Source organism: Mycteria americana, unplaced genomic scaffold (genome assembly GCF_035582795.1).
Source record: "Mycteria americana isolate JAX WOST 10 ecotype Jacksonville Zoo and Gardens unplaced genomic scaffold, USCA_MyAme_1.0 Scaffold_49, whole genome shotgun sequence".
Lineage (NCBI taxonomy): Eukaryota > Metazoa > Chordata > Aves > Ciconiiformes > Ciconiidae > Mycteria > Mycteria americana.
Genome location: NW_027445635.1, coordinates 261,741 through 289,332, shown reverse-complemented (window position 1 = coordinate 289,332; position 27,592 = coordinate 261,741). Strand labels below are relative to the sequence as shown.

Here is a 27,592-nt window from a genome sequence, read left to right as displayed (position 1 = left end):
CTGCAAGACGAGCTGTAGTCTGAGGGCCTGGGCTCTGACTTTGGCAACCTGCTGACGGAGGTGTCCTTTTGCTAATCCTTTCCATTTGATGCAGCAGAGGTGGCAGAAGACAGGGCATCAGGGGCCAAGAAGACAACTGGTGTAGGCCTTCGGGTGGGTTTTGCTTTCGCTGTTTTTTACTTCCAAGATGTCACTTTTCTGCACGTGTGTTTGTTTTCTAGATCTGTCTACGGAAGAGCAAAGTGGCCCTGCAGTCAAAGCAGACACCGAGCACCATGCAAAAGCCGTCCTGGATGCACCCCCTGGTCTGCTCGGCGTCCTCAAAGAAGCCGGGGGAGATAAGGTGGTGATGTCAGAAACGGGAGAGGTATGTCGGGTGCACAAACCCTGTGACAGCGTATCTGGTGTAGGAGGGTAGTTTCTGATGAGGCCAAATAACTGCTGTGCCTCGTGCTGGCAGTAGATCTGTTGTGTGTTTTGGTTAGCCCTCCCCCAGCACCATCCATGGTAAGTAAAACTGCAAGGCTTGTTTCTCAAATGCGTTAGGCAGGTGCTTAATCAAAGAAACCACCTACAGAACACCTAGAAAAAGAGAGAGGGGAGTAGCTGCCACCTTCAGAGGAGTTTAGCTGGGTTCCTACTTCATCAGAGCTCCCTGAAGTCTGTTTGGGGTGGGGGCGGTGGGAGTGGACTGTGCAAAATGTGAATGACGCCCAAGGGATCTTCTCTGCAGAGCTAAGGTGGCAATTTGGCAAAGAGTTGCTTACTACTCCAGGCTGCCTCTTGCCACCTGTTAACTCCAACATCTCTGTTGTAGGCACCTCAAGCTTTGCCTCCAACCACCCCCAAGAGCGCAGCAGGGTCCCTGGTATGCCCAGAAGAACTGGCGAGCCTTTTGGAGGAAAGAAGGTAAAATGAGCTTGCTTTGGTTAAAGTAAGAACTGACTCAAGTAGGTCATGGCTTTACCTATCTCATAACACTGTGGGACGGAAAGGTTTGCAGGCTCTCCCCAGGACAACAAGGACCAAAGAACCAGAAAGAGAAAACAGGCCTGGGGAGAGGAGAGCGAAAGCCAAACAGAAAGGAAAAGGAGGAAGAGAGAAAACGTTTTGGGGACTGACACCCGAAAACATCCAGGAAGGTGCAGAAGGTGCAGAAGCCCAGGTGTGTCCCAGGCTCTGCTGTCTGTCTTTCACAGCTCTGAACACTGCTCTCAGTCAGTCCAGCCATCCTGGAGTCAAAGCCAGCAATAGTTATCTCTTCAGGGTTTTCAACAATTCCTTGTCAACTCTGTTTCCCAAAGAAAGGGGAACAAAACCATGCCTCTTGCTGCCTTTATGGTTTGACCAGTGCTTTCTGACTCTTTTGTTGCAGGTGCCAATTCACTTTCTCTGGCTGAACCGCTGTGAATTCTGGGCCCCCACGCTTGATGACCAGAATAAAATGACCTTTTGTGTCTTCTGACTGTGTCTGCCATAGGATAGTCTGGACGAGGTAGATGGGTTTTTGTGATGAATCCTAGGGGAGGAGTTTGGGACCATCCCTTGACCCAGAGTCCTTTCCAGTGGGCAGCAGGGCTGAGTTCCCGTGCTTTAGGAGTCAAACCACAGCACAGAGTCACACCGGAGGGTGGAGGTTGGACAGGACCTCTGGAGTGCGACCGTTCGCTCAATTCCCGCTCGGATTGTGGCTAACACAAAGCTCATGCTAAGGCCTGACGTCTATTTGACTATGATTAGTAACCGGTAGTGCGGTGTGCTGGTGATTAGTCAAGTAGTTTTGTACCTGAACGATTGGAGGGTATAAGAACCCTGTGTAAAAGCACATTCGGGGTGCCCCAGTTGGGCTGTGACACGGCATGCGCATGAAAAATATCTTTGCCCTTGAAATTCTATACTTTCCGTCCCGGCTGGCACGGGCCGGTTGTAAATTTTTCGTGGCACCGGCTCGGGGCTCACCTGTGGGCAGGGGTTTTTGCTGGATGAGGTCCAGGCAGCGCTGGACAAGGCCATAGAGGGGGTTGAGCAAGCGGGGCAGCTGGTGCAGCGCCAGCTCTGGGATCTCAGCGTGCAAACCCCAGCCAGCGATGCCCGCTCGCTGGCCAGGCGTGAGCTGAGTTTTCACGTTCAGCCAGTCCCTGCCTGGACCTGCGGGGCAGCTGCGGCTCCTTCCCGGGGCTGGATCCAGGTCACCAGCAGTGATGTGGGTCAGCAATGGTGATGCTGGTACCACAGAATCACAGAATCATACAGTTTGGAAAAGACCTTTAAGATCATCGAGTCCAACCATAAACCTAACACTGCCAAGACCACCACTACACCATGTCCCTCAGCACCTCATCCAAACGTCTTTTAAATACTGCCAGGGATGGCGACTCAACCACTTCTCTGGGCAGCCTATTCCAGTGTTTGATAACCCTTTCAGTGAAGAAAAATTTCCTAATATCCAGTCTAAACCTCCCCTGGCACAACTTGAGGCCATTTCCTCTTGTCATATTACTTGTTACCTGGGAGAAGAGACCGACCCCACCTCTCTACAACCTCCTTTCAGGGCATTGTAGAGAGCGATGAGGTCTCCCCTCAGCCTCCTTTTCTCCAGGCTAAACAACCCCAGGTCCCTCAGCCGCTCCCCATCAGCCTTGTGCTCCAGACCCTTCCCCAGTTTCGTTGCCCTTCTCTGGACACGCGCCAGCCCCTCAATGTCTCTCTTGTAGTGGGGGGCCCAAAACTGAACATAGGATTCGAGGTGCGGCCTCACCAGTGCCGAGGACAGGGGATGATCACTGCCCTAGTCCTGCTGGCCACGCTATTTTTGATACAGGCCACGATGCCGTTGGCTTTCTTGGCCACCTGGGCACACTGCTGGCTCATATTCAGGCGGCTGTCAACAAACACCCCCAGGTCCTTCTCTGCCAGGCAGCTTTCCAGCCACTCTTCCCCACGCCTGTAGCGTTGCATGGGGTTGCTGTGGCCCAAGTGTAGGACCTGGCACTGAGCCCTGTTGAAACTCATACAATTCACCCCAGCCCATCGATCCAGCCTGTCCAGGTCCCTCTGCAGAGCCTTCCTCCCCTCCAGCAGATCAACACTCCCGCACAACTTGGTGTCATCTGCAAACTGACTGAGGGTGCACTCGATCCCTTCGCCCAGATCATTGATAAAGATTGTAAACAGGAGTGGCCCCAACACAGAGCCCTGGGGAACACGGCTTGTGACCGGCAGCCAACTGGAGGAAACTCCATTCACCACCACTCTTTGGGCCCGGCCATCCAGCCAGTTCTTTACCCAGCAAAGAGTACACCCGTCCAAGCCATGAGCAGCCAGTTTCTCCAGGAGAATGCTGTGGGAAACCGTGTCAAAGGCTTTACTGGAGTCTAGATAGACAACATCCACAGCCTTTCCCTCATCCACTAGGCAGGTCACCTTGTCATAGAAGGAGATCAGGTTGGTCAAGCAGGACCTGCCTTTCCTGAACCCATGCTGGCTGGGCTTGATCCCTTGGTTATTCTCTACATGCCGTGTGATGGCACTCAGGATGATCTGCTCCATCAGCTTCCCCGGTACCGAGGTCAGGCTGACAGGCCTGTAGTTCCCAGGGTCCTCCTTCCGGCCCTTCTTGTAGATGGGTGTCACCTTTGCTAATCTCCAGTCAGCAGGGACCTCCCCAGTTAGCCAGGACTGCTGGTAAATGATGGAAAGGGGCTTGGTGAGCACATCTGCCAGTTCCTTCAGTACTCTCGCGTGGATCTCATCAGGCCCCATAGACTTGTAAGTGTCTAAGTGGTGCAGCAGGTCACTCACCATTTCCCCCTGGATTATGGGGGCTCCATTCTAGTCCCCGTCCCTATCTTCCGGTTCAGGGGCCTGGGTACCCAGAGAACAATTGGCCCTGCTATTAAAGACTGAGGCAAAAAAGGCATTAAGTACCTCAGCCTTTCCCTCATCCTTGGTCACTGTGATCCCTCCCCGTCTACTAGGGGCTGGAGATTCTCCTTAGCTCTCCTTTTGCTGCTAATGTATCTGAAGAAGTATTTTTTGTTGTCTTTTACGGCAGTAGCCAGATTGAGCTCTAGCTCAGCTTTGGCCCTTCTAATTTTCTCCCTGCACAACCTCGCTACACCTTTGTAGTCCTCCTGAGTTGCCAGGGGTTCCCCTTCTTCCAGAGGTCGTAGACTCCCCTCATTTTCCTGAGTTCTAGCCAAAGCTCTCTATTCAGCCAGACCGGTCTTCTTCCCCGCCGGCTCGTCTTTCGGCACCTGGGGACAGCCTGCTCTTGTGCCTTTAGGACTTCCTCCTTAAAGAACATCCAGCCTTCCTGGACCCCTTTGCCCTTTAGGGCTGCCTCCCAGGGGACTCTCTCGACCAGTCTCCTAAACAGGCCAAAGTCTGCCCTCCGGAAGTCTAAGGTGGCAGTTTTGCTGACCCCCCTTGCCGCTTCTCCAAGTATCAAAAACTCTATCATTTCATGATCACTGCCCAAGACAGCCTCCAACCATCACATGGCTCACAAGTCCTTCTCTGTTCGTGAACAACAGGTCCAGCGGGGCCCCTTCCCTCGTTGGCTCCCTCACCAGCTGTGTCAGGAAGTTATCTGCCACACACTCCAGGAACCTCCTAGACTGTTTCCTCTCTGCTGTATTGCATTTCCAGCAGACAGCCGTAGGTTGAAGTCCCCCACAAGAACAAGGGCTAGCGATCGTGAGGCTTCTCACAGCTGCTTATAGAATAGTTCATCTGTCTCCTCATCCTGGTTGGGGGGTCTGTAACAGACTCCCACCACAATATCTGCCTTGTTGGCCTTCCCCCTGATTCTTACCCATAGACACTACACCCTCTCGTCACCATCATCGAGCCCTAAACTATCCAGACACTCCCTAACGTATAGGGCTACCCCACCGCCTCTCCTGCCTTGCTTATCCCTCCTGAAGAGTTTATAGCCATCCGTCGCCACACTCCAGTTGTGCGAGTCATCCCACCATGTTTCCGTGGTGGCAAACATATCATCGTTTTCCTGATGTACAATGGCTTCCAGCTCCTCCTGCTTGTTGCCCATGCTGCGTGCAATGGCGTAGAGGCACTTCAGCTGGGCTGTCGTCCGTCTCCTTCACAGAGGAACAGCCCTTCTGTGCTTTAAGGGGCTTCACTGGCGAAACAAGCTTCTTGGCTCCTATTGCCTCAGTATCCCCTAGCTCAACTCTGTCTAGTTTCGAGTCGAGTTTAAAGCTCTGTCGATGAGCCCTGCAAGCTCCTGAGCAAAGATTCTCTTTCCCCTTTGAGAAAGATGAATCCCATCAGACGCCAGCAATCCTGGTGCTCTGTAGGCCATCCCAATGTCAAAAAACCAAAACCATGGCGATGACACCAGCCACGGAGCCATGAGTTAATAGATTGGGTACCTCTGCTCCTTCTAGTGTCACTGCCCACACCTGGAAGGAGAGAGGAGAAAATAACCTGTGCTCCGAAGTCTCTTACCAGCTGTCCCAAGGCCCTGAGGTCTCTTCTGATTGCCCTAGGACTTGGTGTTGCAGCTTCATCGCCCCCCACATGGAAGAGCAGTAGAGGGTAATAGTCCGAGGGCCGTACCAGGCTAGGGAGTATCCTCGTGACATCCCTCACCCGGGCCCCGGGGAGGCAGCAGACTTCCCTAAGAGGAGGGTCCGTCCGGCATAGCGGGCCCTCGCTTCCCCTCAGAAGGGAGTCGCCCACAACTATAACCCGTCTTCTCTTCCTTGTGGAGGTGGTGTTAATACGAGAGGTACGTTCTTCTGCCCTGGGCGACACCTCTGGTGTAGGTGGACTGTCACCCCATCCTCCATTGACTGGCCTTCCACCCCCAGGGCCTCATACCTGCTGTGCAGAGGCACCTGGGGAGGCGAGGTGGGCAAGGAGGGCGTTCGCCTGCCGCCACGAGCGTGGACTTGCCTCCGCTCGCTCTTCTCCTTGGAGCTGCTGCCTTCAGCCCGGTGCGGGGGGATACAGGATCCCCTTGATCGTGGGTTCTTACTGGTGGCTGCTGCTGCTCCTGTTCCTGTCTCGGGGGGCAGAGCATGGCACCACCAGTCTGTCTCTGTCTCAGCCTCCCTGATGCTCCTTAACCTTCCTACCTCCTCCCATAGCTCTGCCACCATGCAGAGCAAATCATCCGCCTGCTTTCTGTTTATTGTATTGTCTTTATGGTAATCTCTCTGTTGTATTGCAGTTATCGTTTTGTGTTTTGTATGGTATGGTATGGTATCTATGGTATTGGATGGGTTGCATTGTCTATATTGCATGTTTTGCGTGTGTTGTGTTGTTGTGTCTGGTTTGGTATTTATTGTATTGGTATGGTATGCTATGGTATGGTACCTATAGCATGTGCTGTACAGGACAGTGCAATGTATCTGGGGTGTAGTGTGTGTTGCATTGTGAATTGTGTTGCACTTTGTATTGTATTTTGGTGTGTATTGTGGGCCTGGTGTGTATTCTGTGGCATGTGCTGTATGGCACGTGTTGTACGTGTTGTGTGTTTTGTACCTGTTTTGTATGGTTTGCACTGTATGTTGTATTGCACTGTATGGTGTGGTATGTATTGTGTGTAAGGTATGTATTGTATGTGTTGTGCTGTATGTATTGTGTTCTATGTTTTATATGGTACTGTAGTCTGTTTCGTGTTGTGTTTTTTATTGTGCTGTTACAGTATGGTATTTATTGTATTGTATGTATCGTATTGTCTTCTATGTATCGTATTCTACTGTATGTATCATATGTATTGTATGTGTCATATATATTGTATTTTGTATGTATTGTATCTTGTATTTGGTACTGTATTTTGCATTGTATGTATTGTGTTGTATATATTGTGTGGTATGCCTTGTGCGGTGTGTATGGATGATATATTATGGTATGTATTGTATTTTAGTTTCTGTATTGTATTGTGTATTGTATTCCTTTTTTTATTGTATTTCCCATTTATTTTACGTATTGTATCTATGCTTTGTACTCTATAGTTTGTATTCTATGGTTTGTAATCCATGGCATTGTATGTATGGCATTGTAGGTATTGTATTGTATGTACTGTATTTTTGAATTGCATTTTATATTCCATTGTCTTATATGTATTGTATGTGTTGTCTTTTATCGTATGGTAAAGTATTTCTTGTATGTATTTTATGGTATGGTCTGGTACGTATTGTATGTATCGTATTGAATGTATTGTATTGTATGTATCATGTGCATTGTGATACCCTCAGTCGGCAAAATAAGAACCCTCTAAAACTCAGTTTGGAGGTTTAGAATGCAGGCATTCTTTATTGCGGCGCCGGGCGCACAGGGGATCGCTCCACCTCATGTGCACGCCGCATTGCGCAACTACAGAAATGATAGACAATCCAAATATACATCTTCATTAGATTGCTGGGAAATGATTATCATATTCCTACTATTTCCTAGAACTCATTCAGATATGTCAATGTCCCTGATGCCTGCGCATTCCTGTCCTCTGGTGGTCTTCCAGGGTCCTCTGGTGGACGTCCATAATCTTCCTCACCGTGTCCACTGGTTGAACTCTGTTTTCGTGCACGCTCAGGTCGGTTTTGGCTTGGTTACACCATTCTTGCATATACAAACCCAACTTATTCTACCACCCTTTTCCTTTATCTATTCTACTCAAGCATACAGTGTCTCAGGACTTGCTTCTCTCTATTCTACTCAAGGATATAGTGTCTCAAGACTCCCTTCTATCTCATCACAAAGAGCAAATTTTGAAACCATCTGCTCACAAAGTATTCCAAACTTGACTATGTCGCTACAGTAAGAAGGGCAGCATTTGTTCTCTGTGAACTCGCTATCAATTGTTTATATTGTGTTTTCTATTGCATTGTGTGTATTGTATTGTATGTATGGTACGTAGTGTGCGGTGTGGTCTTTATTGTCTCGTATGTATTGTCTGTCTTGTATTGAATATGGGGTATTGCCTGTGTTGTCTTTTTCCTCTTGTGTTTTAGAAGCAAAATAAGTCTGCGACATGAGAAGAAAGATTTGGGAGGCTTTTTTACTACCTTCCAAATGATTTTGCACATTCCAGTAGAAGAAAATAATCTGGGTTATTGAGATTCAGTTAACTTTTTTCTTTTCCCCCTCCTTCAGGGCCATTTGGAAAATGGAGGAAGGAATTGTATATGGGGACATTTGGGAGTTGAGGGGGTCTGGATGTGAGATTGCAAGTGACGTGTCCATGGCGATAGTGAGAGATACTGTTATTGTTCCGTTGCATTTAGGGTGTTCCAAAAATCAATCTCGCAGTGGGTTTCCAGGTGATATAAAAGGCACTTGAAGGATCATGGGAACACTACTGAGATCAGCTCGAGCCTTTTTCTAACCTGCCAGCCTTATTCTAGCAGTTAGCCATCATCACGCCACATCAGTTTCCATGGGGCTTCAGCGTATTTTTCAGTGCTGTCCTTTAGCATAGTTGGCTTTCCTGAACTAAGATGCCAGACCGGCCTGAGATCAACTTATTGCTGCAGAATATCTCCGAGAGGGACCCTTGTCAAATGCTCACAACTGCTTAAAAGTCCCAGGGGTAAGGAAGCTGTCAATTTTCAGCCAGAAAGGATTGAAAACAGTATTTCAGTTGATTTCAGAAGGCAGCAGCACTACAGGAAACATATTTTCCATGCCGTTTGTAAATTAATCAGTTAATGCCTCATCATTTCTACATGCACGTGGCTGTGCTTTTATGAACACAGCAGGTACCTGTCAAAACAAAGCGCAGGCATATCAGCCCTGAAACAGGAACTCCGCCCCTCCTGTCAGTAAGTTTAAAAATGCCAAACTCGCCATACCCCACAAAACCCAAAGAAAAACACCAATCCAAAACTCCAGCCATAAAAGTATCCCACCACTTTGTGTAGAAAAAAAGGAACTGCTCCAATTGTTGAAATAAAGGTGTTTGCTGTGACAGAGGAGCCTCTAAAAGCTGAGAAAACTCATTTCCTGTGTTGTATTAGACCACAGGCCATACTATCCAAACAGCTCTCCTCAAGAGGTCACTACATTCATCAGAAGAGAGATTCAAACCCTTCCTTGGAAAAAGCTCTTGTCCTTTATTGCCTAACGTAGTGGAAGAATTCAGGGGAGCAGCGTTAGCAGGCTCTGGGGAAAAATATCGACGTGCAGAAGGTGATGCCTCACTCCAGTTAGTCATTCCTTCTCTCTGTGTTTAGGAAAGCACAGACAGCATTACTGTATCACTAACTCAAAAGTTCTGGAAAATGTGCCTTTGGAGAGGAACACCCAGACCTGGACAAAGAGACCTTCTTTCCAGGGCAAGTCTTACCAGAAGATTCACCTTTCCTTCTTTTCAGAACATTTTGTACCTAGTTCTGTTAAAAAGGAAGTCTCATTAAGGATTTTGAAGCTTCCTGCTCCATATGCCACTCTCTTCTACACGTGGAAAAACAGGCCTATGTTCTCTCATGGCAGGCACCACCACGACCGTTTGGTGGTTTTTCAGAAGCAAACAAGAAATTGGGAAAGCTCTCTGTTGGAGTCTAGCATTAAACAGTCTAGTCTTGACCAGTAACTGAAACAGAAGAGTTCATAAACTGTTAATTAGTTCTTGTATTTTTCTATTTCCTGCCAGTCCCTCCAATCAGACAAGTAGAAACAAGAGCTCCATGAAACTTGTATACAACTTGTATACTTGTAAACTTGTATACTCTCATTGGAAACAGAAGACTAAACAGAAACTGGCACAAAGCAAGTGGGAAAGGGGATAGAAAAGAGGAGGAAAAGGCTAATCTCACTGTGGGTGTGCTACGTGTACATTAGAGTGGTTTCCTAAACCCCCACAGCTTGGCTACACTAAAAATTCAGCCAGGAAGGATCACAGTTGTGCTTGACGGCGCTAAAACAATGGGCATGACTCTCTGCACTTCTGCAGCCTCGAAGGACAAACACCAACTAGAGATCCTTGCAGTGACTGAAACACCAAGACTAAAGCAAAAAGGGTCCACTCTCTTGCTTTGGCTGTAGTAACAGGAGGACAGCAGCACAACTTTGGAAGTGTAGAACGACAGCTAACATAAGAGCAAGACAATGAAGAAATATGCAGAACAAAAGCTTTCATGCAATCTTTTTAAACAAACCTTCACTAATTTTCATTTTGCTGCTGTACTGTTCCACAATAACTGGCAAGCTTCCCAGTGCTTTATTCCTACCACACTAAGATCCAGGTTCTGCTTTGAAACACATACAGAAATATGTGTATTAAAAAAACAAACCAACCCCCCAAAAAAGCCGACACTTTAGACCAAGACCTGAGTTAGCTGTAAGAATAAAGCTAATTGTGTCTCCAACACTAGGAGCACCCGAAGCTGCAGTGCTTTGACAGTGAGAGAGAGAGAGGACTTGTAAAGAGAGATGCAAGGCTTCCACCCTCCCTATGGCTACCCACAGCCCCAGTCAGGAACAGTCAGAGCAAACAAGAAGCGAATGTTTTTGCTTTGTCTTTCATTTAATTTATTTAGTCCTAACTATAATATCTACTTAAAATACTCCTTTCCTCCTTCCCCTTGAGCTAGAGTCCGTTCAGTGGGAGAGCGGCCTCTAAATACTGGAGACCTTGACCGGGCATGGGATCTCCTCTCTGGGGGTGACCTGGACCTAGAACGAAGGTTACGACTCTTGGTTAGAGAGGTGGAGCGGAGGAACTTCTCCTGATTCTTCTGGACAATCTGCTTCTCCATTACGGACATGTAAAGCACTTACCTGGAAAACGAACGCCTGTGCTCCTTTTTCATCCTTTTACACTCTGTCATTTCCTTAGCAAAATCAGCAGTAAACTCATCAGGTTTGGAATTTCTCTTTCCTTCCTTTCTCTTTCTTTCTTTTTGCACTTCCGTGTAACTGCAGTCCGATACGCTATTGAAAGACAAAAATGAAAAACAACGTAACTTCATTGAGCCAAATACTTACTCCTCTTCAAGTCTCCGTTGTTCTCTGTAAAACTCCTGCCTACATAAGGGAGGCCAATGGCATCCTGGCTTGGTTCAGAAATAGGGTGGGCAGCAGGACTAGGGCAGTGATTGTTCCCCCGTACTCGGCACTGGTGAGGCCGCACCTCGAATCCTGTGTTCAGTGTTGGGCCCCTCACTTCAAGAGAGACATTGAGGGGCTGGAGTGCGTCCAAAGAAGAACAACGAAGCTGTTGACAGGTCTAGAGCACAAGTCCTGTGAGGAGCAGCTGAGGGAACTGGGGTTGTTTAGCCTGGAGAAAAGGAGGCTGAGGGGAGACCTCATCGCTCTCTACAACGCCCTGAACGGAGGTTGTAGTGAGGTGGGTGTCGGGCTCTTCTCCCAAGTAACAAGTGATAGGAGAAGAGGCAATGGCCTCAAGTTGCTCCAGTGGAGGTTTAGAGTGGGTATTAGGAAAAATTTCTTCACCAAAAGGGTGATCAAGCCCTGGAAAAGGCTGCCAGGGAAGCGGTTGAGTCACCATCCCTGGAGGTATTTAAAAGACACGTAGACGTGGTGCTTAGGGACATGGTTTAGTAGCAGACTTGGCAGTCTTAGGTTTAAGATTGGAATCAACGATCTTAAATGTCGCTTCCAAGCTAAATGATTCTATGAGTCTGTGAATCTCTGAAGGAGGTGCGTGTGTTGTTGGGATGGTATGTGAATGAGCCATGGGTACTGCTGTTGGTACCCAAGCTGATGACGTGTGTGCAGGAGCTGGGGGATATGCTGGAGGGGGGACAGTGTACCCAGCAGATGGAGGCTGACCAGGTGCAAACTGAGGAGGGAACTGTGGTGCTGGTACCCCCGGAGGAAGAGGAAGTGCATGGGGTGGTGGAGGAGACAAGGGAGGTGGAGGCACAGGCACAAAGGCTGCCGTTGATGCTGCAGTGTTGGGGCCTGAGGCCTTTGGGTATGTTCACTGCGTGGGCGTCCTCGATTTGAACTTCTAAAGAAACCCCCAAACACGTGTCACTGTTTGTTACGCTCTGCCCTGATGTTCAAGAGGAAAGCGAAGGAAGCGGGAGCACAGTGGCGAGCGCTTCTTGTTCCCAACTTCAGCATTTTTCTCCCTGCTTTCTCTTCATTTGAGACTACACTCATTTCTTGACCCTCAGACTTGCCTTCCACATCCTCACCCCCAACAGTTCCCTCAGTCTTCTCTCCTTAGACTCAGCTTTGCGACTCTGGAGGGAGGCTGCCCCTGCTTAAGAGACGCCCACCTCCCATGTGCCAAGTGCCCACCACGTCTCTGCCACTCCTTGAGACGCTTCATACTTCACACTGCTGATCTTCAAAGGACTGCACAGATATTAATTAATCTTCTCTCAAACTTCTGGTAACTTCTTCCACATACGCTGCCTATGTTGTTAGAATTAATTACCACTTGTATTCTCCGCAACTCTCTGGGCATACTTATTTCATTAGAAACCAGCTGTTGTGTGAGTTATGTGTTAAGGCCTCGTTTAACAGGTTACAAGTAGTAATATATTGAATTTCTGTGGCATACTCACAGTTCCCAGCCTGGTCTGCCACCAGCTGAGCGAATTGTTCTGCCTTTCCTTGGATGCCCTTTTGGAGTGGGGAGAGGAAAAAGAAAAAAATCCCATTCAGTTTATCTGAAGATCATTTTTTGTAAAAGAAATTCTACAGTTATAGTTACTTACCAGTTGTGGATATTGATTGTCCTTGGGGGCCCAGAAGACTTGCAAATGCCGGATGTTGTAGTAGAGGAACCTGACAGCCCGTGTGAATAAATGCAAGGAGTTGGAAAATCAGCTCTACTAAGATACACGAATCACTGCAGATGTTGAAATAAAACTTACCTTGTCTTCCAACACACTGCTGATGGACCCAGAGGAAGATATATAGAGTTCACCGGCAGTCACCAGAGCAGCAGGTCGGACAGCAGTCATGAGTGGTGCTGGAGGTTGTAGCAGTGGCGGCTGCTGCTGCTGTTGCTGCTGGAGCTGCTTGCGCAGCCTGTTTGTGTAGCCTGTTCCATTTCTGAAGTTGTCGACAGCCTAGAGGCAGAAAAACATTTACAAAAAGGCAATATGAAACTTCAGTAGATAGACAAAAGCCTCCACAGAGTAAAATGACTTGTGTACTCCTGGAAATGCTATCAAGCCTAAAATCAATCAACATACAGCTATATGAACACATCACCTTAAACACCGATATCAAGGACTGGTAACTCAGAGTATCTGTATTTAAAGTGCCTCAGTGTTAACACCGAAATTGAAAGTGAGGCAATCACGTTAAACAAAAGCGTGACCTGAATGTGCCAGACTGTCTCTAAAGAGCTGTAAGCTTCTGGAACAACAGGTAATGTACTTGAAAGGTACATTTAGCCTTATTCAACTTGGCCTTGCTTAAGGAGGTGTAAATTAGCCTTTCTTCCCTTTCAGCTTTTTACAAATAGACTTTTCTTACAAACAGTTGATGTAAAAGTCATCACCTTACCTTGCGTAGGGCCTTGTTGGCAATTAAAGCATCAGGAGAAATATCGGTCTGATGACACGTTGGGCATGTGTGTTCCTCAGATTCCAGTAATGCTGTTCGAATACCTGTGTATGTTTAGAATCATCCAAACAGTTTTTAGCCAAACAGAGGAAATTTTGGGGGTTCTAATTAATTATAAAATCACGAAGATGGGTAGTGGGTGAATATGGTCTTGAAGTGAAAGCATGAAGCTATACGTGTTCAACGGTGTAAAAAATTTATAGTACGCAGCAAATAACGAGACAGTTTTGACATTGCACTATTGCAACATTTGAAGATGTAGAGTAGGCTGTGTCTCAATGTTTCGACTAGTCTTCTTTCCACTATCTAGTACAGTGAGAAGTCACCAACCTCCAGGTTAATGAATAAAACATGTCTCAAAAAACCATGAGTAGGTTTGAGGTCTGAAGGTTTGAACCAGCTCTCCCGTGGAGAAGAATGTGGATTAAATGCCTAACTCTGCGTTTGGTGCAGACCGCAGGAAGTCACCAGAGTTGGCTATGCAGTTTTTTAGGAGAGAAAGGGTGTGGACAAACTAAATGCATTCAATATCTCATACTGTCATCACCTGCACAATTATGCGCTCTTCTCCTACTCGCCCCTCTGCATGTAAAGAGGCTTTCACTAGGTACTAAGCTTTCTGCTTATTTTTTTTTCTTTTTTCCCTTTCTAGGAGAAGAGTCCTTTCCTGTTCAGGGTATACTTAAGTATGAAATAGAGCTGGTAACAAAGTCATTCCATTACCTCCTCTCTCTGCTTTCAGAAGATCAGCTGTGATGTTTTGAATTAACAAACGTGGGAGTAACACTTACATTCATCACAATAACTGTTTCCACAGCAGGGAATAACAACTGCATCAGTCATCAAGTCTTTACAGAGGAGACATAACAACTCTTCCGGAACAGGGTCATCTGAGGAGGAGGAGGAGGACAGCTCCTCTGCTAAAAAGGGAGGCTTCTCCTTCTTTCCTCTGGCATAAGCTTCCCTGGAGGGGGGTGGGGAAGGAAAAAGGAAAAAGTTAAACGTGGGTAAAGGAAAAGTCTTCCAAGCTTTGGATTCTATCAAAGGAAGAGAACAGCTGGAGTTCTCCTCCCTCCACATCAGCCTTCTACAACGTAGGCATTTAGTTTAAACTACTTTTCTATAGCCACAACACAATCTTCCTTCTGCTGAGCTCTCCCATTCATTGGATCAACTAAGAAATCAGCTCAGACTAGAAAAACAATGGTTTGACAGCTACAAATCAGGTGAGAAGGATCCCACCTCTCCTTTGCCAGAGGGTAAACGTAAATTGCAGGCTCAGGATAAAGTTAGTCTCCGAGTAAGGACATTTTATCAATGGAAGAAGTCGATGTTACAGCTTCTACAAAAGGAGATCCATGGCAGAAAAACAGAGGTGCTACCAAGTGCATTTTAAAGCCGCCACTCTCGTCAGCACACAGGAGTATTTTCTTAGGTTATAGCATCTACTTGATAAAAATCTGAGGGGGAGGAAATCTCAGTCCAACCGTTAGTTGACAAATGTTGCAAGAAGCCTTGGAAACATAAAGCAGAAGCAAAACGAGCTTTCAAAGAGAAGGACTACTCTGTAAACACTACTGAAATGTTGTGCAGAAATACAGATTCTTAGCGTACCACCAGATTTATCAATGTCCAGGGCCATGAACAGTAGGACCACCCTATTGTAATATTAGAAAGCATCACGGATTTTATGGTTAAGAGACAATGACAATGCTTCCTGCCCTGTAACTACAGATGCTGGCCAACTTGGTTGCATTGCCCCTCAGACATTCACGCATGGTTTCTCTCGTTCACTTTGTGGTCAGTCCATTTAATTCCATACGTACGCACTAATAGTTGGTATTGCATATTTCCCAGTGCTTGTCAGCATGGCACCCTTTGTAGTGGGGTCTTCCACCTCTATCATGAAGCTCCTGGGAATTCCTGTGCTCTTTTTAATTCTGGGAACAGGCTCAACATTTTTGTCCTGTTAAGAAAAGAAATGCAGACATAGCTCATCTTAAGACCCACACTTCCAATGACATTGCAATGCTTATTTTAAGCAGCAAAAGCCTTCAGGGCTCTCCTTTTACCTAGTGTCAGGCTCGCTAAACTGAAATACTTATTTTCCTAAATGAATATAGCCAGACTGTCGCAAAGGCTTGAGCAGTGTTTTGAACTCACTCGACATGCTTTGGCTTCACTTCAGGTTCCCTAAGGGTGCAATATCCCTTAGCTCACCACCCACTCAGACAAGAGACACAAACCCGCTCCTACTCCAGAGCGCAATTCAGAGCGACAGCTTCATTCGGTGCTCTGAATCAGTCACTGGGGAAACTTATATTCACCCTCTCCATACGAAGGTTGAATTCGTACCTCAGGCATATGCATTCAGTGACTTACGTCACATGGCATGAATGCTCAGCCAGAGACTGGTGTAGTTACAACAGGCAAATATTCAATAGATGGGGTCAACAGAAACACCTTGGTTTTCTACGGAATACTAAAAACTGTGAACTGTCATTAGAAAGAGTTAAAACCAGAAAACTTTCCAGCAATATTGAAATATATAACAATAAGCATCCAAGTTCACAGAGAAAGATCTATGGACATATTCAATGTCAATGACCTATAAAAAAGAAAATGTTACATTTCAAATTCCAGGTTTTCCTTGAATTTTGAAGGGCTTTGCAACACTGCCATATAGCCTCTCTATTTCACCCCAAGAGAAATGAGTCTCAATAGGAGTGTTCATGTATTTGTTACCTAACTGCCAAGGGAAACACGTTAAAAACAAACTAACACCAGAAGTCCCCCACAATCTTACCCCATGTGTTGGGCAGTTCTTTATATAGTGGCCAGGTTTTCCACAGCGAAAGCACGTATATGATGGTGGAGGTGGACCCAAGGGTGTCCTCACGTAACTAAAAGGGGTTTGGGGAAAAGAAGAGAAAGGCATGCATGTGCCTCTCTTGTTAAAACCAACACCTCCACAATTTTTTCCAGAATCTTCAAAGAACAGATTTGACATTATCCACACTTACTTGATGGGATCATACTGCTGGCAAGACTGTATCATCACAGCTTTTACTTTCTCTTCCTCGGGAGCATTGGCTTCAGCCAGATTGGCAGTCTGTTTCACAGGGAATTGTTTGACACAGGCATTAGAAACGCGTTTAAGCCCACACAGCCAAAGACAACCCCACTCACCCCGTCCTGTGAAGAGCAGCACAGCGCTAGCTGAGGTTGCATGAAAACAGCTGCTTCTATAAAATACAGCTGTCCTGAAGATGTTCTGGGGAGTCCTTACACCATTACATGGTGTCTATGTGCCTGTTCACCTCCTTGAAAAGAGCCTTCTCGGGCACTCAGAACCTTCGGCTCTGTTTGTACCTCACATAAAGGCTTGTGTCACCAATCCCATTTTCCTCTGAGTGGACTGAAGCTATGTGTAGAAAAAATTATACTATCCAGATTTTGAAACTGATTTTTAAGCTCCAGACTGTTTGAAGGAGAAGATATACTACAATTTATGAAATTGTGCAGCATCCAAAGATTGGATCTATAACTGTAATAACTAGAAATGCAGAAATGACCCTGCTTGTGTCCATGTTCCAGAAACACCTCTAATTCGGCTGTTGCAAACCCCCCTGAAATGTCCATCACTGACAGCCAATTAAATTCTTCTCTGAAACTTGTGTTAGTTTCCAATGCAACATTAACGAAATGCATGAAAAACTGTAAACAGCTTCTAAAGTGCTGCTTCTTTGTGTCTGGAACATGAGTAATACCACAACATGACGTTGAGGCTGATGAAGTGCTCCCCTTCTACCTTCCCAAACTGGCAACTACTCCTTACAGGACAGTATCAAAATATACAGACATTTTAAAGTGAAAATAAACACTTTAAATTCTTAAAAATCAAATTAATGTTTTGTTCACATTACAAGAGTTATCCAGCTATGCATCACAGTATAAGATTTAAAAATACAAACCAAACACTTTTTTTCTTTAAGCTCTTGACGAGAATATAGATATACCTCAATAAGCTGGGCCAGAGAAATAGGGGCAGAAGGGTCATCAATCTGTTCACAAAAAATTAAACACACATTCATGTTGAACACATATTCATATTAAATGCATATTCATATTCAAACACAAAAGCTAAGTGATACAATGTGAAAATGCAACAAATACACTCCAAACAATTTTTATGGCAAGAAACAAAAAGCACACAACAAGCTATACAGACAGACATAGCACTAGCTATGGACAGGCAGATGTAGAACATGGCACCATGTTCAGTTGTGCAAACCTTCAACCTACGTGGTCCAAAAACCATCATACATTATCTGTACAACACAAAGTCAGTCCGGAAATATTCTGGCGTATTCCATATGAAATACAATGCATTACTAGGCACAAATACCAATATTCACAGGAGAACTGTGCAAATGAGGGCATTACTCAGTTTTTACTATGCTGAATCAAATGCACAGTACTTACAACATAGACTATCTTTTACTGGAAAATATCTATTAAGGTAATGTGTGGAAAATTAATACAAGGCTACATTGCATACAATTAAGGGCCGTGCGTAGAAAAAAGGCTGAGATTGGTTTTTACGTACTGCTTTTGATGTTGCACTCACTGGCTCACTTCGACTTCTAGAAGAAGAAAGAAAGGTGATCAGAACTTAAAATAAGGCACTTGTACCCAACATAAAGCAGTGAAAACAGATTCTAAAACCTGAACATCAAAACATTCTGTTCTGATACTCTAGTGAATGTGAACATTTATACGTATACATAAACTGTTCCCTCTTGGTGCATGCAGTGCAACTAAAAAAACCCCCCAAAATCACATTTCTCCTTTGTCACAAATTACTCCAAGGCTTACAGATACAGAACACAACAGTGCAAGCGAAGTCCTCAGACATTTTGTCTCTGCGAGTAAGTATCAAAAATATGAAGCCTCTACTACAGTTTTGTGTTCTTAAATAATCAACCATGGAAGTACAAAGGTAACTTTAGCCAATCCGTATATCCCTAGCATTACAAGTAGGTACCAGAGAGAGTACTTCAGTTTCTAACAAAGAATAGGGAGGCTCTAGACACTTTGAAGTGCAAGTTTACTGAAATGAAACAAATCAGCCATCTGACAAAGAAATAACAAAACTGCCAGCAGCATCGTCTTTACTACAGTGTTTCTCTGTGGAAGCCCAAGCACTCTGTTCAGATATCTACCATATTTAGCCATGAAAGTGCCAAAATGTGCTCAATGTGTTACATATGCTATATTGACTAAAAATAGGCGCAGAAATCTCACCTGAAAGCAGTTCCTAGGATTTTTTTGGGAAAAAAAGGTCTTAACTGCCTGAATCTGCTTTAAGATAATCTTGAAAATGCTACAATATTGTAGGAAATAATTATTACATTTGAAAACTTGCTGAGATTCCACGTACTCATTGATCTGTGTCTGCATGCTACTCATCACCAATCAGACATGCAACCATTGATGGCATTAACAAACAATTCCTACACCATCCAAAGTGTCCCATGAGCAGAGGCAATTCAAAGGCTGCTGTGGAATTCATGTGAAGTTTACATGCAGAGCCATAGAAATTCAGGGCTTTTTGCTTGCAAATGCTTCATGGGTACCAGGACGCTGCTGTACTGTTTGTTCAAGGCACACTGTAACTCATCGGTCTACTTTATTTACTGAGAAGCACCATCAGAAAGGCATGGCAAAACCACAAGCTAATAATATCTACTAATTGTGGTGGAGAGGCGTATCTCAAAGAAGGCTGGAAAACATGACCATTCAAACAATGCTAATGCAGCTGATAGAGATCTGGACTGCATGAATACATAAATGACAGCAATAATCCTGGAGTCAGGATGGCATTTGAATATCTGTAATTTTAATCAATACACCTGATTCTCTGTCCTCCAAACAGCTTAGGAACACAGAATTAAATCCTGGAGCACGCATATCACCTCAGGGTAAAAAACGACCTGGAAAGAGAACTCGTAACATTTGGTAACATGCTAAACTGCTTACTGAGGTTCAAGTTTGGAAAGGATTAACTACTCTTTCATCGCACTCGCACAAAAGACAACACGCTTTAGGATAGTGTTCTTCTTCTCTTGCCGGAAACGGACATTGTCTTTAGGAAACTAATAGGAATCACTTAGGAATGCAACTTCTTGTTTGCGTGGTTCCCCAGCTGGCAACCCTTGGTCTTTCCTCTATAGCTAGTACGCACAAAACCCAGATTTGGGGCATAAGAATACCTGCCATATCCCACCCCGCCTCCCCCAAATGCAAGAAATAGTCAAGCCCTGAGAATCAGACTCTTCTGAGATGGGAACAAAGTCTCAGGTTACACTACAATGCCTGTCTGTCTGGACTATAAAAGCACTAAAAGCAAACACATGTGATGAGGAATCTCTCCACAGAGAGGAAACAGCATCTACAGCCTTGGTCTCAGAAAAATCAGCCCCAAGAACAAACCCAACAGACTCCTCTTATTTAAAAGTTACCATTGTTGGAGTTTGAACCCCATGTCCCAGCAGGCCTAAAAAGGTAAGTCTCCTTTGGGACAGATACAGTAACATCTACCCCATGACAACAAAAACTAACAGCAGCTTTAACGAGAAAGATACAGTCTGAATGCCTCTGTAATCTAATAGCCATCCAAAAAGTTCACACCCTGGAACCCCTAACAAAGAATACCATGCTTTACGGATACTCACATAACATATGTTTTGCTGGTAGATTTAACTCCTCCAACAGGGATTCTTCTAACAATTACCGATGAGTTCCTAGGAATCAGGGCATTATCATCTGTGTATTCTGAAAACAACACAAACACAGAAAAAAACATGAGTCAGTTTGTAAGAATGTATATTAATATGTCATTACATAGCACTTCACAGAATCCCTTTCAGATTAAAAAGAAAAATGTTCTAGGTAACATCACGCTTTTATCGTCCCAACACACTAACAGGACATTCCAAGAAATCCTCAGGTCTGAGAATCAAACACAAGCAGTAAAATCTTTTGCATTTCTTAAAAATAGTTTGAACGCCAACAGCAAAAGGGGCTCAAAGGTCACTGAAGGAGAGTGTGCTAATGCATGAGGTTATTTCCTGACCTAGCTTACGTTGCTTTTGCTGCTCTTAGGCTACAAAACCAAGACATCTCTGGAGAAAAACAAACCACAGCAAAGTCTCACCTGCTTAAACCACATTCCAAAGTCTGACTAGCTTGCCCTGCAACACCACAGGCACTCAGCTAAAGCATGGAAACTCTGCGCCATTGCTTTCATAGCTGTTCACTAAAAACGATTCACCCATGAAGACTGACAGAACACAGAAGACAGCCTGCCATCTCTGTCTATTTCTTGCAGCTTAATCCATCAACAGCCACACTTCTCAGCTGCTCAGTGCTTTACATTGACATGGAAACACAACTGGCAGGGCTACACATTGGATCACAGAGATTTTGGGGTTTTTTGAGCTTGCTTTCACAAGTAGGGCAGAATTGGCTCCAACTAAGGTGGTATCTGCCCTCTTAAGCTCATCATCTAGTTTGAATCAGCCCAAGGGACGTGGATTCTTTCGATGCACTTTTTGCAGAGCAGACAGACTCAAACAAAATGACTTATGAAGACAGCCTTGAAGAGCCTTTTGAAAGCAGTGTGTGCCTGAAGCTATCCATGCTTTGCCTTGGCTTACACCATGTTAGTCTTCTGAAGAGGAGGAAAGCCTTCTGACCTTTTCTGTAAGGCCCAAACAAAAAAACCCCACAACTCCCCGAGACACTTGGACTGAGTCAGCTTAAAACGCAAAGATGTCTCCATGAGAATGGTTTGTATCTTGTACTTACACGAGCTGGCTGTGACTAAATATTTTAAAGCACTATCAGCAGCCATTCCCTGTAATCTGCCTACAGCTGTACATACTAAAAGCTTTGCAGACGGAATCAGAACGATGGTCTGAAAACCAAAGCTGCTGTATCTCCAGTCAAGCTCTGTCAGGGCGGTTTTGCTCAGTGATCACACACAAAATAGGAATATTTCACAATTTCGGCTCCCTTTTTCAGTATATTATTCCTACAGGCAGGAACCTCTCTGAGACCAAAACATACCTACCAGAAGACATTATTTCAACCACGAAATGAACAGTTTACTTCTACTTCCAAATGACAGAATGCTTCTTCAGAAAACCGAGAAATCATTTTGCTGAAACTAATTCCTGTTCTTTCCACCTAGGGAACCAAACAGTATGCTTCCTCTGGAATTCAGAGCAGTTTCAAAATGTCGGAGAAAGGACTACTAATGACGATACCAGAAGCTTTTACAGAGGTCATATCCTGAAACCAACCCCTAGAGCTCTTCTCAAAAGGAAAATCTAACCATTACACAGCCACCTGTCAAGAAAGGCCTGCACTGGGACATTGTCATGGAGGAGGAGCTCAAACAGTACTGAGGCCCAGACAAACAACTGGGAGACCATGCCAGCTGCAGTCCTAGGAGCCCAAAGCAGCTGTTTCTACCTGCTGAACAGAGCCATACAGGCTATTCTCTGTGGTCCAGATCACAAACCACTGGATTAAGATCAGAGTCCCATTGCGGTTTTGGGTTCTTTTCTTTTTTCTTGTATTTTGCCTGAGAAGCAGAAGAGCACATTCTCCAAGTGTTTTGTGTCAGAATGTTACAGGGCAGGAAAGAGGACTCAAAGCCCTGAGTTCTGGAGTTTGCAGTTCTTCCACAATATTGTGAGAACATCTCTTCTAAAAGACAGGTCAAGAAATTCAGGTCAAATTCAAAGGAGGCAAGTTGAAATGCATCATTCTTGAGCATAGGCCTTTGGAAGGGAATTCTGCCTTTATAGAACGTGCCTCTATAGCAAGCATGGAAGAGAACGCACACACACCCCTGCCCTTTAAAATACGTCCTAACCATCCATTGTGCCTTCCCAGCATCTTAAAAGGAGTCCATCATATCATTTTTTTCCACTGATATTTACAGTCCTGTTTACTTTTTCCTTATATTAGCAGGATGGGCCCCGGACTGACTCACGCTACGTGGGGACAAGCCACAAAGAGCAGAGTGCAGCTCCCGCAGGCCAGGGCTGCTGCGGTGCGGTCTGCGACGCCACCAGCCAGTCGGACCCCGAGGCCACGTGCCCGCTGCCCCCACGCACCTTCTTTGGTCTGGGCATTGGTGATCTGCAGGTCGCAGTTGGACACCTTCAGCTTCTCGCGGCTCATGATCTGGTGCTTGAGGTCGCACAGGGAGATGTGGAGGCCGTTGAAGGTGACCGTATCATAGCTCATCTTTGAGGAGAACTTGTAGTGGACGCACGACATGGTTGGGGCCAGGCGGTGCCTGCTCCACAACAGCGTCTAACGTGGCAGAAGGCGCCGCAGCCTCTGCACCACGTTACGGCCTGCGGCAGCACGGGGAAGGACCCACCGAGGGGTCAGGGCAAGCAGCACAGGCTGAGGTGGAGTGGGCCGAAGGCACTCAAAGGGAACGGCGCTCGGCCTCCGCTCCCTCTCTCGCACGCAGCGCTCCCAGGTCTGACTGCTCGCTATGGCGACTCAGGAGCCCCTGCCTCAGCGTTCCGCCCAGGGGTCTCCCGGCCAACAACCAAACGCCTGCCTCGAGCGGGTCACTGCGCACGCACAATGGCATACTGCACCCAGGTGCTGGCGCAATGATCGCCATGGGGACGGAGGCTGTTTGCCCCAAACAAACCCCACACTGACCAAGCGCCACGGCAGGTACAGCAGCAGGCTCCCGCTCCTCCTGGTGCTCCTGCCCTCCAGGTACCCCCCAGCCACTCTGCCCGCCAATATCTCACCCCATCACCCCTCTTCGCTTCCCCCAGCAGAGAGCTTCCCTCTCCGCCTGCCGATGGCAATGGAGGTGCCCAGTGTGAGCTTCACCGTTCCGGCCATGCCTGCACAAGTCACTGCCTGCGTGCTGCCCTCTGTTCCAGGGCTGACGGTGTCCTCTGAGCCTGCCCAGCTCCACCCCATCACCTACCAGCTGGGGCAGGCCAGCGTCTGGCAGGGGGTGCCAGGGCCCCTGGGGACCCCGGGGCAGCTGGTGCAGCTCTCCTGTGGGGTGCAGCTCCCCCCCATGGTGCAGCTCCCCCGTGGGGTGCAGCTCCCACAAGTGCCAGCCTACGGCTGGGGGCAGCAGGTGGTGATGGGGACGCTGGTGCCCAACCAGCCGATGGGGCTGGGGCCATGGGCCATGGTCCAGGGGGAACCCCTGTACCCAACGGGCTCCTGCTCGCTGCAAGTCCCTGCCCAGCCCGGACCGCCGCCACCCTGCTGCCCCCTGGCTCAGCATTGGGTGCAGGGCCCCCCTGTGCTCCACACCCTGCCCAGCAGCGCTCAGAACCTGTTAGAGGCCTCCAACAAGGACGGGGTGGCCATCGAGGACAGCATCTCTGCCTCCAGCCCCCACCAGACTGCCCTGGCTCCTATCACCGGCAGAACCACAACAAAGCCCACAGGTGAGTTTTGGGGGATACCAGAGCCCACAGGTGGACGGCCAAACTGAGGACAGCTTGCGCTGCCCTTGGGTTGGGTTGATGTTGTTTGCTTCTCAGCAGCGGTGACCAACCCAGCGGCCCCAGGGAAGCCCGCGGACCTGCCCAAACAGGGGCCTGCCACCTTCGCCGAGGTCTTTGCTGAGCAGGCAGAGGACACCACCCTCAACCATATGCTCGCCTGGCTCAACACCACGGACGGCGAGGACACTATCCCTGATGTCCCTGACAGTCCCAGCTTGACCACCTTCCTCCACGAGCTCCCTGACCTCTCCGAGTATGTGGCGGAAGGCGGCAGCACCAAGGAGCGAGCGGCGGTGGTGGGGCTGGGGAACAGTGAGAACACTGTCCCCGATGACCCCGACATGATTGCCTTCCTCAATGAGCTCCCTGACCTCTGCGAGTACGTGGTGAAGGGTAGCTGCCCCAAGGAGCGAGTGGTGGTGGTAGGGTTGGGGGACGCTGAGGATGCCATCCCTGATGTCCTTGATTTCCCCAACAGCCTCACCAGCACCGCTTTCCTCAATGAGGTCCACAACTTCCCGGAGTATGTGGCACACGGTGACTGCCGCCAGGACCAAGTGGTGGTGGCATGGCTAGGGGACAGTGAGAACACCAACTTGACTACCAAGGTCCTTGATGAGGTCCCCGACCTGTCCGGGTATGTGGCAGAGGGTGGCTGCCCCAAGCATCCAGTGGTGGCGGTGGGGCTGGGGGATGGCAAGGACACCATCCCCAATGTCCCCCATGTCCCCAACTTGACCACTTCCCTCAACAAGCTCCCCCACCTCTTGGATACAGGGCAGAGGGTGGCTGCAACAAGGAGCAAGTGGCGGCGGTGATGCTGGTGGACAGCGAAAACACCTTTCCTGATGTCCCCGACAGCCTTGCCAGCCCCACCTTCAGCAACGAAGTCCCTGACTTCTTGGAGTATGGGGAGGAGGGCGACTGCTCTGAGGACCGCCTGGCAGCAGCAATGCTGGGGGACACCGACCCCTTCTGGGGGGTGGCGGCCTCCCCCTTGCAGGACCCCAGGAGGAAGCAGGGTGGGCTGGTGGCAGACCTCCCCACCTGGCTGCCACTATGTCCCTTGGGGACTTCCAAGGAGAGCTCTCCAGAGAGTTCTTGGGAGAGTTCAGAGGAGTCTCCAGAGGACAGTCCTGTGGAGAGTCCCCAGAAGGATCCCCTGAAGACTCCTCCAGAGAGTCCCCTGCTGAGCCCCCTGCAGATCCCGCTGCTGAGTCCCCTGGGCAGCCCCCCGACTGCCCCCCACCATCATTCACCCCGCATGGCCCAACTGGTGGAGGAGGCCCTGCAGAGGCAGCCCCGGGTGGTTTTGACCCGCTTGCCAGTGCGGGCGGGCGTTGTTTCCTGCCAGGTGGTGCCCAGATCGGGAGAGACAGGCAGCAAGAAGGCCAAGCGCACCACGCCAGCCAGCACCCCCAAGATGCAAGTGACCTCCCTGCAGGACAACATGCCACCAAAGAAAAAGAAGAAGATGGTGGTTCGACAGCAGGCCAAACACTGAAATGTGCTCTGGGATGGGAAGCTGGACGGGGACAGCACGGCGATGGGTGGCAGCAGGCAGCAGGCAGGAGGCAGAGAGCATCTGACAGCAACAACGTGCCCGCCAAGCGACCTACAACCTGGGGGGATGCCAGGGGGCTAAAGTCCTTCGTGCAGTGGAGGGGACAGGTTTATACAGCCAGTCCATCGAAAACTGGCAGCACAGAGTCCTTAAACTGCTGGCCCGGGGCTCTGGCCACGCACCCAGCCCCAGGCAGGGACCCTCGCCCGCCCCGGTCCCCTGGCACCCTGCGCTTTCAGCTATGGCTCTCCGCTGCCCTGGGGCTGCGATATGTTCACTGGAACAGGCGACACAGCACTGCAGGATGCTAGCACGGCCACCGTCATGGCCGGTCAGTCCCCGTGGCTCGCAGCAGCACAGGGCCGCATGTCACTGCAGTGCCCCGGGGCAGACCCCGGAAGGCCCCGGGCTGGGAGGAAGCTGTGGAGCGGTGGGGGCAGGGGCAAGGCAGGGCAGATGCACTCAATGCTCTGGTACGCGGGAGCCCCCTCTGCCCACCACGATGGCACCGGCCCCGGGCCCACCAAGCGCCACTTCTGCTTCCAACGCCTTGACTCTGCACCCCCGCTGGCCCCACCCCCGGAGAGGAGGCCACGCTCCCTGCCCAGCAGAGGCTGCAGCCGCGGTGCCACCTCGCCGTTACTGAATGGAACCACCGCCCGGAACCGGCATCCCCACCCCGGCCTGGTACCAACCCCTGCTACCACCATCTCTACCCCATCCTGCTGCTGACAGCCCCGCCACCGGCATCCCCACCTCCGCCTGGAACCGGCATCCCCAGGAACTGCATCCCCGCCCCGGGGATGAGGACACCGCGCACCGACCTGAGGGCGCACTTGCTGATCTCCATCCGCAGTTTCAACCTGCTGGGGCAAGGAGTGAAGGTGGTGGGGCCGGTGGGCCAACCGCCTCACCCAGAGACCCAGGCCGGCCCCAGCGTGCCCCCCAGGGTCCCCAGTCCCCTGCTGGCGGCCCCGAGACCCAGTGCGGCGTGCCTCCAAGCCCCCTGCGGATGGCAAGAAGGAGACGGCATTGGCGGCGGCATCGAACAGCTAAGCGTGCACTGGGGCGGCTGCCAAACCCAAGCAGCCAACCTGGCTGCGCCTGTCACTCACGGGGGGCCAAACCCCACGGGAGGGGCTGCTGCAGTAGCTGTGCATGCCACTGCGGCTGCTGTGCCCTCCTGCTGACCCCCTGCTATCCCTCGGGCCATGGGGGGGCCTCACAGCTGCGCCCACCCCGCTGGAGAAGCAGGAGGAGCAGGTCCCCCTCACACGCGAGCAGCGGCCCGAGCGGGAGCACATGAAGAAGCTGTTCCAGGAGGAGCGGGAGTGAGCGGCCCTGCACACGTCACTGGGCTAGCTGCAGATTTTTGTGCAGAGGGATCGACATGGAGAGAGTCAACGAGTACGGCTACCCATAACTCACCGCTCCAGCACCGTCCCCCATAGCACCCATGCCCAGAGGAGATCCAGAAGCAGAGACCTGCACCACCCGCTCCAGCCCCAGCCCTCTCCTAGATCCCCGTTTCTTGCTTAATTTATTAAAAGAGTTGGCTGTTCGCTTTGCAGCGCCTCTCTGCCTGCGGTCATCTGCGCAGTGGGAGATGGGGTGGGGGGTTAATGCAGACCCTGCCCACCTCGCGGATTGCTGAGCTGGGCTGGGGATGGCCACCGAGAGGATGGGTAGACGTGGCATCGCTGCGGGTGGTGGTCGCCCATGGGAGAAACCATGTTGATTAGCATCAACGTTGGGAGGACGGAGGCCTCTACCACTGCCCCACACCAGCATCATCACCCTGGTACTGGCATCACCATCACTGCCCCAGCACCAGCATCACTGCCGGCGAGCCGGATCCAGCCCTGGGAAGGAGCCGCAGTTGCTGCGGGGGGCCATGCAGGGACTGGCTGAGTGCGGAAAACTCAGCTCG

At 48.8% G+C, this 27,592-nt stretch overlaps 3 protein-coding genes across 3 annotated transcripts; all 3 read right to left on the bottom strand.

The window, feature by feature from the left end:
* Window positions 1-1,708: 1,708 nt before the first annotated feature.
* On the bottom strand, window positions 1,709-12,060 carry LOC142403961 (E3 ubiquitin-protein ligase RBBP6-like). The gene is given in 8 exon segments (XM_075490260.1): window positions 1,709-1,812; window positions 1,960-2,223; window positions 7,758-7,783; window positions 10,750-10,857; window positions 10,957-11,010; window positions 11,634-11,881; window positions 11,884-11,944; window positions 12,053-12,060. Coding segments are annotated over 8 exon segments (873 nt in total).
* Window positions 12,061-12,658: 598 nt separating this feature from the next.
* LOC142403960 (E3 ubiquitin-protein ligase RBBP6-like) lies at window positions 12,659-15,915 on the bottom strand. Its single transcript, XM_075490259.1, has 6 exons — window positions 15,904-15,915; window positions 15,348-15,487; window positions 14,313-14,485; window positions 13,462-13,565; window positions 12,822-13,019; window positions 12,659-12,700 (listed from the first exon to the last, which is right to left on the bottom strand). Exons 1-6 carry the CDS (start codon window positions 15,913-15,915, stop codon window positions 12,659-12,661), a joined length of 669 nt encoding a protein of 222 aa, XP_075346374.1.
* A 501-nt stretch (window positions 15,916-16,416) lies between these two features.
* On the bottom strand, window positions 16,417-22,878 carry LOC142403959 (E3 ubiquitin-protein ligase RBBP6-like). Its single transcript, XM_075490258.1, has 5 exons — window positions 22,713-22,878; window positions 20,259-20,358; window positions 18,131-18,167; window positions 17,501-17,585; window positions 16,417-16,424 (listed from the first exon to the last, which is right to left on the bottom strand). The coding sequence occupies exons 1-5, from the start codon at window positions 22,876-22,878 to the stop codon at window positions 16,417-16,419; spliced, it is 396 nt and encodes a 131-aa protein (XP_075346373.1).
* Window positions 22,879-27,592: the final 4,714 nt, after the last annotated feature.